Source organism: Schistocerca nitens, chromosome 3, assembly GCF_023898315.1.
Source record: "Schistocerca nitens isolate TAMUIC-IGC-003100 chromosome 3, iqSchNite1.1, whole genome shotgun sequence".
Taxonomy (NCBI): Eukaryota; Metazoa; Arthropoda; class Insecta; order Orthoptera; family Acrididae; genus Schistocerca; species Schistocerca nitens.
In genome coordinates this window covers 387420674-387434864 of record NC_064616.1, presented here as the reverse complement: position 1 = coordinate 387434864, position 14191 = coordinate 387420674, and the positions used below count along the sequence as shown (strand labels likewise).

At 36.5% G+C, this 14191-nt stretch overlaps 1 protein-coding gene across 1 annotated transcript in view; it reads left to right on the top strand.

The window, feature by feature from the left end:
- The window catches only part of LOC126248328 (putative Dol-P-Glc:Glc(2)Man(9)GlcNAc(2)-PP-Dol alpha-1,2-glucosyltransferase), a 91773-nt gene extending 86908 nt beyond the window's left edge, over positions 1-4865 (top strand). The window contains exon 5 of the mRNA XM_049949220.1: positions 1192-4865. Within this exon, the coding sequence (XP_049805177.1) occupies positions 1192-1929 (738 nt within the window). The 3' untranslated portion in view covers positions 1930-4865. The remainder of the gene's footprint in view (positions 1-1191) is intronic.
- The last annotated feature ends 9326 nt before the right edge of the window (positions 4866-14191 follow it).

Below are 14191 nucleotides of genomic sequence, written 5' to 3'. Positions count from 1 at the left end.
TGAAAAAATACTCCAGGAGATCCAGAACTACCTTCTCCACTTACAAAGGCTAGGGAAGGAGGTGTGCTTCGGCTGGGTGCCAGAGCACATATTTATTGCTGGGAATGGAAGGAAGGATGCAGCAGCCAAGGAGGTGTCATGAGCCATGACTCTCAGTTAGTTCAGTGTGTCCTCACTCTGCATGCTATCATTATGCTTTTGAGGTACAGAATTGTGCACTGATGTGAAGATAAGTGTCTGGAAGTGACAGACAATAAGCTCCATCTAGTAAAGCCCACAACACAGCCATGGTATGGTGTACCTCCTTCCAGCCAGGTATACAGCACAGAGTTCTCCCTACTTGTCTTCGCATAGGCCACAGCCCTATAACACATGGCTACTTCCCATGGTGAGAGGACCCTCCACTGTTTATTGGACTGTGTTGTATTTTCAGACTAGAGGGCAGCGGCAGATTTGTAAACAGATCTGCCATCTATTTTAAGTAACATTCATACGAATGTGGTGAGAGTTTTATTGTTTTGTGATTTGTCCAACTTTTAGGACATATTCTTCATGTGTTACCAGGGTGACTGGATCACCCATGTTTTCTCTAAGTGCTCAGCCAGTCGCATTTCCTGTACCATTATTTTAGCTCCCCTTTCATTTTACTTATGTTTTAATCACATTTCTAGCACCTTTCGCCCTTTCTGCATTGTCTTAAGGCTTGTGAGATAGAGTAAGTGTGGGAGTCAACATGAGTGAGATGGGTGTGAATGACTGAGTGTTTTTTTTAATAGGTTTCCTCCCCACTGTGAGACAACTAATTTACTCATTTTATCCATATTTGTGTCTAATTGTCTAATGTAAAACCTGTTTGTCAGTGAAGCTATTGAGCAGTTCTGATGACTGACGACACATTGCAGGCTAATAACATCCAATGAGATAGATTCCTCCAAAGCCTTGTTACCATTAAGATACTGATATCTTGTTAGCCTTCTTGAAAACGTTTACATTTTGCTTTGTGTCTTTGGACTTCAGTCTTTTCTGTTGCTTTCCTTTTCCAGTTTTACCTTTTGATCACTTGTTTCTGCTGCCCCATGTCCTCTTGGTTTCAGTAAGTTTGATCATGATTCTTGTATTGTCATGCTGTGTCACAATGTTTTCCTCAGTGTTTCATTAAAGGTCACTAACTTATTATATTTTCTGTTTCAGGCATTGATCTACCATCCACTTTACTCCTGGTGGAAGAGGCGGCAAGCTTTTATCACGTTAATTTCAAACTATGTTGTAAAAATGCGCCATTATTTGATAGTGTGTGTCATTTTTATGATATTTGTCGTGATTAATGGAGGTATAGTTGTCGGTGACAAATTGGCCCATGTTCCGGTCTTACATTTATCCCAGATGCTGTACTTTATTCTGTTTGCATCATCTTTTTGTATGCCTTATTTTATAATTTTGGGCGCCTCATTCAAGAGCTGGCTGAGACAACATTATATAATTGCAGCAATATTTTTAGTTCTGTGTGCAGTAGTGGTACGCTATTACACATTTGTGCATCCTTACCTCCTGGCTGATAATAGACATTATGTTTTCTACATTTGGAAGTTATTGTATGAACGCAATCCAATGATAAAGTATTTTTTAATTCCAATTTATTTGTATGGAGGATATTGTATAACATACTTTCTTGATACACATTCATTTGCATATAAGCTGTCATACTTAATTTGTGTATTCTTAATTTTGGTACCACAAAAGCTTCTAGAATTTCGTTATTTTATTTTACCATTCTTAATATTTCGCTTGAATGTTTATCCAAAGTATCGGTGGCAGTTGTGGTTAGAGTTTTTTATGTATGCCATTATCAACTTGTCAACATTTTATTTATTTCTGACTCGTGAGATTCGTTGGGACGACATTGCTGAAGTTCAAAGACTTATGTGGTAAATGTGACATCTTCAATTGAAGAAAGACTGAACTGTATTTGATTTCACCAGTTCTGTATTGTATGGTTGAAATGTACAACAGCAGCTGTTTAGAACTAGAAAATTTAATATGTTTCTACTTTCAGATATTATTGCCAAACATATTTGATACATCGTAAGAAAAAAAGGAAGAAATGTACTATGTGGTATGCTCCTTCAGTGCAGTTATAGATGTTAAGTGTGTTGCCACTCTAGGCATTAAATGTATACTGCCTAGTCACCTGGCTGTGTTCGTGATCTCATTTTGTTTTAAGAGTTTTCTTTGTGGGTATATATAGGTACTTTAAGGTTAGGTAGTATCGGGCAGTGACCAGTGATTTTTAAACCAATGATATTTGAGAATTATATGTGATATCTCTGTGAGAATTTGTAAGTGATACTGAATTACACAGTTTTGGGACCAATTTCTTTGATAGATCCTAGTGTGGTTGAGAGGACAGTATGTGTGAAGTATTCTCACATTAATAGAAGTAGTTCAACTGTGGTCTGTTAAAAATTCTGAGGTTTTCTTGACTGTTGTAATGCTACACTTTTTGTGGCCGAAACTTCTCTCTCAAACTTTATATAAAGGTGTCTTTGTGTTTAAATTCATCTCTATGAGAAATAAAAACCTGAGAATGTGCAAAGGCCATCAGAGTGCATAGGGTGCAGAAAACGTGAACTACTACATCATAAATATTGAACATTATTGATGTAATAAAAGTTCTCAGCTGCACTTGTTTGGAAAGCAGTCACTACTAGTCTTGGTATGCGAAGAGTTGCATGCAGTTATAAGTATCAGATGATACATCACAACCGAAGCAATAAATTTAATTTAGTGGACGTTAGCATTATTGAATTTGTTCCAAATGAACATAGATAATGAGGTGTCAGTGGTGTATATTTGGCAAGAAAAATTTGATTACTTATAGTTATCTTTCAGTTAGTGTTTTTACTTTTCTGTTTTTATCAGTCTATTGCCAGTAGTCATGGAGTTATTCTGTACACTATATTACTTCATTACATGACATAAGCCGAGTTACATAGTACCTGCCCTGTATTATGGAGTAAGTCTCACTGTTTCTTTTTGTGTATTGTTTCAGAATTTGTGCAATGACATATACAGTGTACGCTGATTTTGGGGAAAGCATTTTTCATCAAATATTTCCTTATATTTTGTACTTATTTCAGCAACCATAATTGTTTTTGTACTTCATTTTATTGGTAACCATTGTATTCTCTCCCTCGATTTCACTGTAGTTACTGCCATATTTATTATTATTATTATTATTATTATGTATTCACCCACCACAATTTCTGTAAAATCCTTAAATATTACACCGAACTATTGATCCATCTATTACATAGGCATTTAATTGTCATTGTTGCTGTTGGCAGTGTGGCTTGCTTTTATAGTTCCTTCCTTGTAACTCTTCACTGTTCATATTTGTTACATGTTGTGGAAGTTGCTCTGCTGTAGCAATTAGTGTTGCATTAAGATTATGCCAAGTAAATATTGTGAATTTTTAGTTCTGTAAAAGACACGTGTATTTTATCATTCTTTGTAAAACTAGCAGTTTTCTACCCAACTGCCTTACCAAAGGTTTCGAGGAAAGAAATTTTTAGTGTTACAAAATTTGTTTAAAAACATTCTTGTTTGAGTTAATAAAGTGTTTCCTCCTTTTTATTGCATTGTATTTGTGTGTTGTTATGTAGAAAAAATAGGCTCAGAAATTTGGATACTTTTGGTGACTGTGTTGGTTTGCGATATAACAGGTGATTCTACCTGTTAAATGTTTTAGACAATTAACTGGAACTTTTGGTGCTTATCCCTTTCTTTCCTGTTTCTCCTTTTCTTGCAGAATAAGAACGATTGAAATACATGCTATTAATTGACCTGCAATGTGATCAACATTCATTCCATCTAGTTATTAGTGATTTTAAAAGTATTTGTCATTATAGGTCTCTTATTAAATTGAGACAAAATTTATGTACTGTGTATTATAATAATATTGAACAGACACTCTGAAAATCATTTATAACATGGAAATGTGTATAATTGTAATAAAATATTTGGAAAGAGTGATTTTATAATTTTTTGTGGTTTTTTGTAGTAGTAAAGTGTTTCTGGTGTTCTGTGGAGCAATGCCCTTCATAGAGTTTTGGCAAAAAACTGTGGAAATGAAAACTTGTATTGTTGTCCTTGGCAGTTCTTAATGAAACTCACCGTTCTTCAACCAGTTACCCATAAACATTGTTCATCAAAAGTTAGCAGGGACCAATACCATATGTCAGTTCCTGGCACTGGATGTTCTATGTCTGCTTCTTACATTTTAAGTGACGCTTCAGGTACCTTTTAATCATTCCTGGCACACATAATGATGCCAGGCTTGGTTATGATTCTTGATAAGTGGTGATATACTGTTTTCAACATGATACATGTGTTTATAGAAATCTCCCCCCCTCATCTCTCTCTCTCTCTCTCTCTCTCTCTCTCTCTCTCTCTCTCTCTCTCTTTGTGCTGTGTGTGTGTGTGTGTGTGTGTGTGTGTGTGTGTGTGTGTGTGTGTGTGTGTACTTCTTACTTTAATGATACATGTGGTTGTGATTACTAGTGTTACTCATTGTTATTACAGTAATAACTCAAAGCAGTGCATATTTATGAAGATAATTCATAATTGAACTTTCCAGCTGAAGTGAATTAATATTTTCAGTTATTTGTCTTAATTTGAGGCTACCACAAGTTGTATTGAAAATTTCTGAAAATTCATTGGATATAAATTCACTTGGAGTTACTTTCATATTTATTTCTGTAATTATTTCATAATCTAGTGTTAATTCGTGATGTTATGTGTGCAATATTGTATTGTTGTATCTCTTGAACCCTCCTGAAAAAGTAACTAAATTTCTTGTGCAATGTACTGGACATTCCTTGACAGAAATTAAAAAGTACTGAAAGACATATTTTAGTTGTAATGTAAATTTTTTATCCACTTCCTCATGCTCTTTCTGTAGCTTACAATAGTGGAGTGGAACTCTTGGTCTTCAATGCATTGTTGTCATTAATAGTATATTAATTTCTGTTTTTCTGATATAATATTGTGATAAAAAAATTTTAACTGCAGTATGTACAAGTGTGTTGCCATTCAAGTGATTGATTTCACTGGAATTATTTAGATCTGTTCATACCAATTTCAATATATCAGTATTCTGCATTTCATTAATGAAGTGAAATAACATATATGAAGTAAGGTTCTACACGTACTACTTTAATGCTTATTTTTGTGTGTTTTGACACAAGTACATATAGTGTTGTATTTTATACTATGCAGAAAAACTTATTAGGGTCCTGTTTTTTAGTAATCAGTCTTCTGACTGGTTTGATATGACCCACCATGAATTCCTCTACTGTGTCAACCTTTACTATGTCAGATTAGCACTTGCCTCAATTATTTGCTGGATGTATCTCAGAATTTTGAACATCTTGCTCCATTTTACATTGTCAAACACTTTTTTCAGGTCAACAAATTCTATGAACGTGTCTTGATTTTTTTCAGTCTTGCTTTGAGTATCCAATAAAACTTCCGCACTGCCTGTCTGCTGCCTTTATCTTTACTAAGGCCAAACCGATCATCATCTAACAGATCCTCAATTTCCTTTTTCATTCTTCTATATATTATTCTTGTCTCAGTAACATTGATGCTTGGGCTGTTAAGTTGATTCTATGACTTGTATGATGATTCTCGCACTTGTCTACTCTTGCTATTTTCAGTGTTATGCGGAAGACATTTTTCTGAAAGTCTGATGGTATACTGCCAGTCTCATAAATTATGCACAACAACATGAATCATTTGTTGTTACTTACCCCAATGATTTTCGAATTTCTGATGGAATGTTTTCTATCTCTTCTGCCTTATTTGATTTTAAGTCTTCCAAAGCTCTTCTAAATTCTTATTCTAATACTGGATCCCTTATCTCTTCCCCTTTGACTCCTGTTTCTTCTTCTATCACATCATCAGATAAGTTCTCCCCCCTCATAGAGGCTGCAATTGTACTTTTTCCACCCATCAGCTCTCTCCTCTGCATTTAACAGTGGAATTCCCATTGCACTCTTAATGTTACCACCCTTGCTTTTAATTTCACTGAGGTTGTTTTGACTTTTCTATATGCTGAGTCAGTGCTTCAGACAACTACTTTTCAGTCTCTTCATATTTCTTCATGTAGCCATTTCATCTTAGCTTCCTGGCACTTCCTATTTATTTCTGCATTCCTGAATTTCCCTGACCAGTTTTTTATTTTCTTTTGTCGATTGGCTGAAGCATTTCTTCTATTGCCTGTGGTTTCTTCGCAGTTACCTTCATTGTACCTACGTTTTTCTCTCCAACTTCTGTGATTGCCCCTTTTTTAGAGATGTCCATTCCTCTCAAACTGACCTGAGCTATTCATTATCACAGTATCTATAGCCTCACAGAACTTCAAGCGTATCTCTTTTTTTCCGTGATAATTCCGTATCCTACTTCTTTTCATGTTGATTATTCCTGACTAGTCTTACACCTCAGCCTACTCTTCATCATTAACAAAATGTGATCTGAGTCTCTCTGCCCCTGGATACACCTTACAATCCAATATCTGATTTTAGAATCTCTGCCGGACTCTGATGTAATATAATTGAAATCTTCCTGTATCTTCAGGTTCCATATTTAATCATAACCATGGTTTCCAACCTTGGGCCAGGTATGCTGGAAACACAAGACTCCCATTTTTTCATTTTTCCCCATGACATTCTAGTTCCTTTCCTGCCCATCGACTCTGTCTTGGACAGCTTTGTTATCTGTACCTCAGTCTTCATCTTTCTCTTTCCTTGAAACATGATGTTTCACTACAACCTTGATGTTTATATTTTGTTTTGCAGGAGGTCCTCCTCTAAGAGGTCTTTCATTTCTCCATCTACTTCTCGAGAACTTCCATTTTACACGCCTGTATTCTTTTTTCACATATTTCCATTACTGCTCATGAAATGATTAACTGAATACAAAGTAGGTCTTGGATATGGGAGTTTCACACTTTTGAGACACTTCTTGTTTCATAATGATCCTTATGCTTTTGACACTTCTCCCACATTTCTACCCCTTTCATTTACCTTTATTATTTTTCTCCCACATTCCTCAGTCAAACTACTTAAGTACTTTAAATATTCTACCTTTGCAGCTTCCCTTCTTCACATAAACTTTAGCATCAAGTCTATCTTTGTCTTGTGTTATTACCACTTCGCTCTTTGCTGAGAATCGTCTGCTATAATGTATAGCTGTTTCTTGCCGTTCACGTATATTTTGTTATAAATTCAGCCACAAAGTATGTAGCAAGGCAAGACTGAGAGGTTGTGTGGCACGGCATGACAGGCACGCATAATGCTAGTCTCACGAGACCTGTAGCTCGTCTTAACATATGGACTACCACTAAACAACCCATGAACACAGCAGAGGTTTACACCTGACATGTGGCATTTATTTGTATTTCTCGATTGAGTTGATGCCAGTGTACAGGAAATTGGGTGCAATATCTTGTTCGATGCTTTGAACTTAATTTTTTGGAACTTTACACTCATCAAAAGATCCACTGTACTATAGTCTGCGTAATGTTTGAATGCGGCGCTATTTTTAGCCATTGTGCGCATTCTCCGCCATTAACTGCTAGCAGCCAATAAGATTCAATCTCATTCCGAGCTGCTAACCCAAGTTACAAACTAGACTGCAAGAATCTCTCTCTCACATGCTGCACTGTTGCTATATTTTGCGACAATGCAGTTTCATTCACAGAGCAACCAAATTATTCATTCATATGTCGATGTTACTTTCTTGTAGCAGTATAGCTGTAAATGTGTATCCATAAATGTTTTAGTGTGATTTCGAAATGAAGATGTCATGTAATGGCAATAAATGTGAAGTTCCTCACAAGCAACTTTAATTAAATTGTGTGCGTATGGAGTGTTGTCTTAGTTGTGACTGGATTCGTGACTTTCTGTCAGAAATATCACTGTATGTAGTAATAAACGGAAAATCATCGAGTAAAACAGAAGTGATATCTGGCGTTTACAAGGAAGTGTTATAGGTGTTCCTCTGTTCCTGATCTAATAAATGAATTAGGAGACAATCTGAGCAGCCCTTTAGACTGTTTGCAGCTGGTGCTGTTATATACCGTCTTATAAAGTCATCTGAGATTAAAACAAGTTAGAACATGACATAGACAAAATATATGTATGATGAGGAAAGTGGCAATTGACTCTAAATAATGAAAAGTCTGAAGTCATCCACATGAGTACTGGAAGGAATCCACTGAACTCGGTTTACTGGATAAAGCACAGAATTCTAAATGCTGTAAATTCAACTAATACTTAGGGATTACAATTATGAATAACTTAAAATACAGCTGTCATGTGGATAATGTTTAGCGGAAAGCAAAACAAAGACTGTGATTTATTGGTAGAACACTTAGAAAATGCTACTGGTCTACTAAATAGACTACTTACACCACACTTTTCAGCCGTCTTCTGGTGTATTGCTGTCAGGTGTGGAATCCACGGCAGATAGGATTGATTGAAAAAGTTCAAAGAAGGGCAGCTCATTTTGTATTTACGCGAAATAGGGGAGAGGCTGCCATGGATATGATACGTGAATTGGGGTGGCAATCATTAAAAAAAAGGCGGTTTTTCTTGTGGCAGGATTTTCTCATGAAATTTGTTGCCAACTTTCTCTTCAGAGTGTGAAAATACTTTGTTGGCACCCATCTACAGAGAGAGGAATGATCATCATAATAAAATAAGAGTAATTAGAAATCACACGGAAAGATTAAAGTGTTTGTGTTTCTTCCACGCTGTTAGAGATGGGAATGTTAGAGGTTGTTCTATAAAGGCTCTGCCAGGCATTTAATTGTGAATTGTAATCAGGTACCTGTAGATGTAGATGCTTCACAAGAAGTTGAGGAGGTTTATGTCCCACATTTATAACTCCAAATGTAAATCAGAAACATACTTCTATTTTTGACATTTTGAAGACTTGAGAACGAACCGCAGAAGCACATGTCAGCTAGAGAACTATATAGAGAATAGTAAACAAAGGTGTTGGAGCTGTAGAAACCTCAGGAAAATTTGTTTTTGTGTTGCCCCAAAAATCACAAGAAACCTGTAACACAAATAGATGGTTTTGACAACGATGTTTTAAAGTGTTTGAAATGCATATAAGAAGGGAATACCCAACAACAGCAAATTGGCTTCAAAGGTAGCACTTTGTCAATGCAAAGAATTTTAAAATACTTGGTTTCAAATATGTTAAGAAGAGTTGTTAATTGAAAGAAGTGACAGAAGCAGCATGAACCACATCCGTTATAAAGATGCACGATAGAAGAGGAGGAGGTAGTTCTAAGGTATATTACAGTGATGAAACATGGGTGAATCAGAATCATTCCATGAATATCTGCTGGAAAATGAGTGACGGTACTGGCAGTTTTAAACTTCACTTAGGAAAAGTTTCTCGGATACTAATTCTGCATGCTTCTGATTTGGTTCCTGAGAGTAAGCTTGTATTTAAGTGCAAGAAAAACAGTAGCAAGTACCATTCAGACATGAATGCTGTCACTTTCAAGAAGTGATTTACTGAAACATTGTTGCCATACCTAACTCCTAAGTCAGTCATTGTAATTGCAGTGCCAGTTATCATTTAGCTGTTATGGAGAAATGACCAAGTATGAGCACCAGGAAAGGGGATATTGTGCTCTGGCTGAAAAATAAAAATACTCCGAACAATATAATCCAGACTTGTGATGAACTCCTGCAGCTCATTAATTAGTTAAAGTCAAGTGACAGAAAGTACAAATTTGACTTTCTTGCTTGTAGACTGTGATCACACAGCTTTGTGCTTACACACATATTACTGTCAGTATAATCCGATAGAATTAATTTGCACATAGGTTACAAGCTATGTGGGGAAAAAAAAAGAAAACCTTCAAGATAACAGATACTGAAAGGCTTGTGCATGAAGCAGTAGACAGCATTCCTCTTCAGTGTGGGCACACTGTGTCATGCTGAAAAGCTTCAGAAATAATACTTTCACAGTGAGGTGAAGATTGATAAAAGCCTTGAACGAATCATTCTAAATTTACAATCAGATGGTTCAGACATGGACTCAGGTAGCAGATGGTATTATGATGAAGACTTTGAAACAGAAGTAACGATCTTTCTTCGTTTTAAAAACCCATGCTTTAAAAACGTTTTTGTCAACATATCAATTGCATACTCTACACATGTGAAATTCCTAGCTTTTATTGAGTAGGAATATGTAGCATGAGAGATATTGAGACTATAATGTTCAACACATTGCCCAAGGAGAAGTTTATCTTTTCCCAGCCTGTTGTAGTACTTGCGAGAATGTGGCTGGATAAATTTGTCAAGAACTCCAGTATTCGAAAATGCCTTGAAATGAAAGGGAGGGTTACCTGTCGAGATGTCATTGGTTACCAATGTAACCGGTCAACATTCTGTCTAGTTATTCACAGAAGATGGTTAATTGTTAGCTTCCTCAATGCCTGTTGACACCGAAAAATATAACAAATGCTGACAGTTTTTATGATAGTCTTGTGCACTAGTGTTTGCTACCAGTAATTTTTTTTTGCACATATTGATTGACATTGAACTGCAGTAAAATGCACCTACACATACGCATTTTACACATTAAAAAAATTATGTGGAGTAGAGTCAGTTGTCAAAGAAATTTAATGATTTCAGTTTTCGTTTGAAGTTTACTTTGATATGTATTACATTTTTACTTATAATGTAGTCCAAATTGCAATACATGGCAATTATTGGAACTATTTTCAATCATCTTGTCATTAGACAATTGTCGTTTTGAGAAAAATTGTATGTAACATCTTCACAAAGGTGAATCAGCTGTTCTCACCTTCCGACTTCACACAGACAATTGCTATGGAGCAGTGGACACAACCTCAAGAGTCACAAGTAAGACTTCTCTCATGTTGATGAATGATAAAAATCAGTTTTAAAATATCTTATTCCGTCATAGATTTGAATGTATAATATCATGTACCAAAGGCAAATGAAGCTGATTGTTGTCCACAGCAACACAGTTTGGCAACATGAACTTCGTCTGCCCGCTCTCTGCCGCCACACATGCACAAACCCCACCCCTTCCACAAGTAAGACTTCTCTCATGTTGATGAATGATAAAAATCAGTTTTAAAATATCTTATTCCGTCATAGATTTGAATGTATAATATCATGTACCAAAGGCAAATGAAGCTGATTGTTGTCCACAGCAACACAGTTTGGCAACATGAACTTCGTCTGCCCGCTCTCTGCCGCCACGCATGCACAAACCCCACCCCTTCCACGCCTCTATGTGCGAAAGTGCTGTTCTACTTGAAATGGGTTATAAACAGAGTATAACATTTGGCCACCAGCAGGTACACGATGTTGTGCATGAACTTCTGTTCATGTTGGCGGCCTTGTGGCAGTCACTGTGATAGAATAATTGTTGGCCCCTTCTTTTCCATGTACTGGGTGTTTTGGCCCAATATGATAAGCTTTCCTTATTTCAGCAAAGTGACCTGATGTGACCACATGTGGTGTTCAGCATTTTGGTGAAGTGATTCAACATGGACACTCATTTGTAATCACTATCATTGCCTTCCAGTGCATCAGCTTTAGAGTATTTTTGTCAATATCACTTTTTTAACCAGTTGCTTTGATTCTTTCCATGGTGCATAGTGATGGAAAGATTGATAAAGATACAGGCTCTCAGAAAAAGACAAAAGTTATAACTTTTCCAACCATGCAGAAGATGGAGTAGATAGTTGTGGTCAGTTATGTATTTGCAGCATTGACAGAACAAGATGTGTCCTGAGTTCATATATCCTTTACAAAATGAGTGCTGGTAATAAACCTACAAGTATGGAATTTCTGAAAAATGTAGCTAAGGATTTGCTAACTGACAATGTTCAAAGAATGAACTGTCATTGCATATATCCAAATCTAAGAGAAAAAAAATAAAGCTTTATTTAGCAGGGAAGGGAACCGATGAAAGCAAGCGAGGGTGTGAAGAACCGAACCAGCCACCACTGCCAAGTAAAAGATGTCCCATATGCCTAACTACAAATGACAAAAAGCATTCCACAGTGTGAGATTTTTTTCCAGAGGTATGTAAAAAACATCACGTGCATCTGCGTAAACAGCCAGCCACAGCTCGGGTGGCTGCACACAGTTGAGCATTAACATTGTCCACCATGCACCTATTTGGGGAGGGCCTCTATGGCAACCTATCAGCAATCATGCAATCCATTCAGAAAACTCTCTGGTCAGTGCTACAGATCTACACACAGTGACAATCTCTTAACTTAGTTCATTGCTAGCTACTGTTGTGTACGTGTTTGTGTGGATGTGTCACCATCTTGCAAAAATGTGTAGATCAATGGTATTTGTGGTCTCCATTATTCTATGTGGAGCATGCAGGATGTATGTGAAATACTACTGTGTTGCCAGAGTTCTGTCAGTCACTACCAGCTGTGACTTGAAGTCATTCCCAATCACTCTCCACACCACAATGCCAGGAGTAACATCTTTGTGCCTCTCCAAAACATTGTAAGAATGAGACCTGTCCCAGGTCACCAGCAATCTTGCCAACAATGGTTATTTGGGCTAGTGCAGAGCTGAATACAATGTAACATGACTCAAAATGCAGTTGCTTATGTTGTCTTGTTAATGACAGTAATTTGCTAGATGGACTGCTCCTAGACTCTGACCAATGGTCTGAGATGCCAAATGTTCCAGGTAGTCCATACTTGTCCTTGAATGGCACACACAGAGTTACTATGTGCTTGGTGCACAATTTTGTGATCATCTGTTGTGTGGATCATATGTTGTCAGCCTGAACCTTCATGATGAGTATTCCTTCCACCATGTTCTCCTGCATTACATCATCAGGTCACACTCACAGCTGAATGCCCCACAAATCTGGTTGTGGCATGATCCCACTAGTTGAGCAAATGGAGACTGAGTATACAGCAGCTCCATGTCCTTCACAGTGATCACTCATCATCTGAATGTGTTGACACCCCTTATATTCCCCATCAGACCCGATAACAACACTATACATGAACAACAGTTAGGCACTCTGGTGGCTGTTCTTCCTGTTACAGAGATTTGAAATTGCAACCCACCAATGGTGTGTATGGTATGAAATTACATTGACATCTCACCATGTCTTCTGCATGCTTCACTTTCTTTGTCAGGGAGTGTATTTTAAACACTTGTTTCTATGCAGTTCACTGCCACTCTGTCACTTTAATATTCACAATTTCTTTTCATTGTGCCCCCAACTGCAAAATTTCGTCTGTTGGAACCACAAATGTATCTTTACTGACTTGGAGCTGTGCCTCTGGTATCTCATAAGAGGTCTTCTTTGGTCACCTTCCCAGTATAACGGACTTGATGAACAGTTGTTAAATAAAGTACACAACAGTGCTGCTATTGACTTTTGACATCTTCATATTTATTTACACTCAATTTTCCCTTTTTTGTGATCAGCTTTTATAATGTGCAGCAGCTTCAGTATTTGATACAGATCAGTAAGCTATTCCAATTACCAAAATATCACATAATTCACTAGAGGCAGACAATCATACTAGTTTACAGGACTTTGGTAGACACAGTGGCTTCACATGTTAATAGTTCAGCTCTAATGAACTGAGTAGTTATCACTTCAATTGCCACACACAGACTAGTAACTTTATATTATGTTAGATAACCACAAGAACTGTGCACTGCAACTGACATGTGGAATACAGAACATTGTAATTTATTAAAATACAGAACTATTACATTCAGATATCAATACAAAAATTAATAAATTAAAAGGAACTAAGAAACAAAAGGAAATGATGTAAGTATGTTTAACTGAACACAGTATAACTAGAAAATTGCAGAATTGTTGGTACTAGTTTAATTAAAAGCAGTATAACTAGAAAATTGCAAAATTGTTGGTACTATGTTATGAGTATGATTTAAATGTAAATGGGGATTCCCAAAGATTGTCAAAAAGTTTCTATCAAGTGAAATTTTGTAATTTATAACTAACAAGTATTTTTAATAAAAATTTGCACTTTTGATGCCAAAAAGATCAAGACTGTAAATTTGTAGTACTTCACTTTCGAAATAATTACATTTTAAGACTGGAACATTGT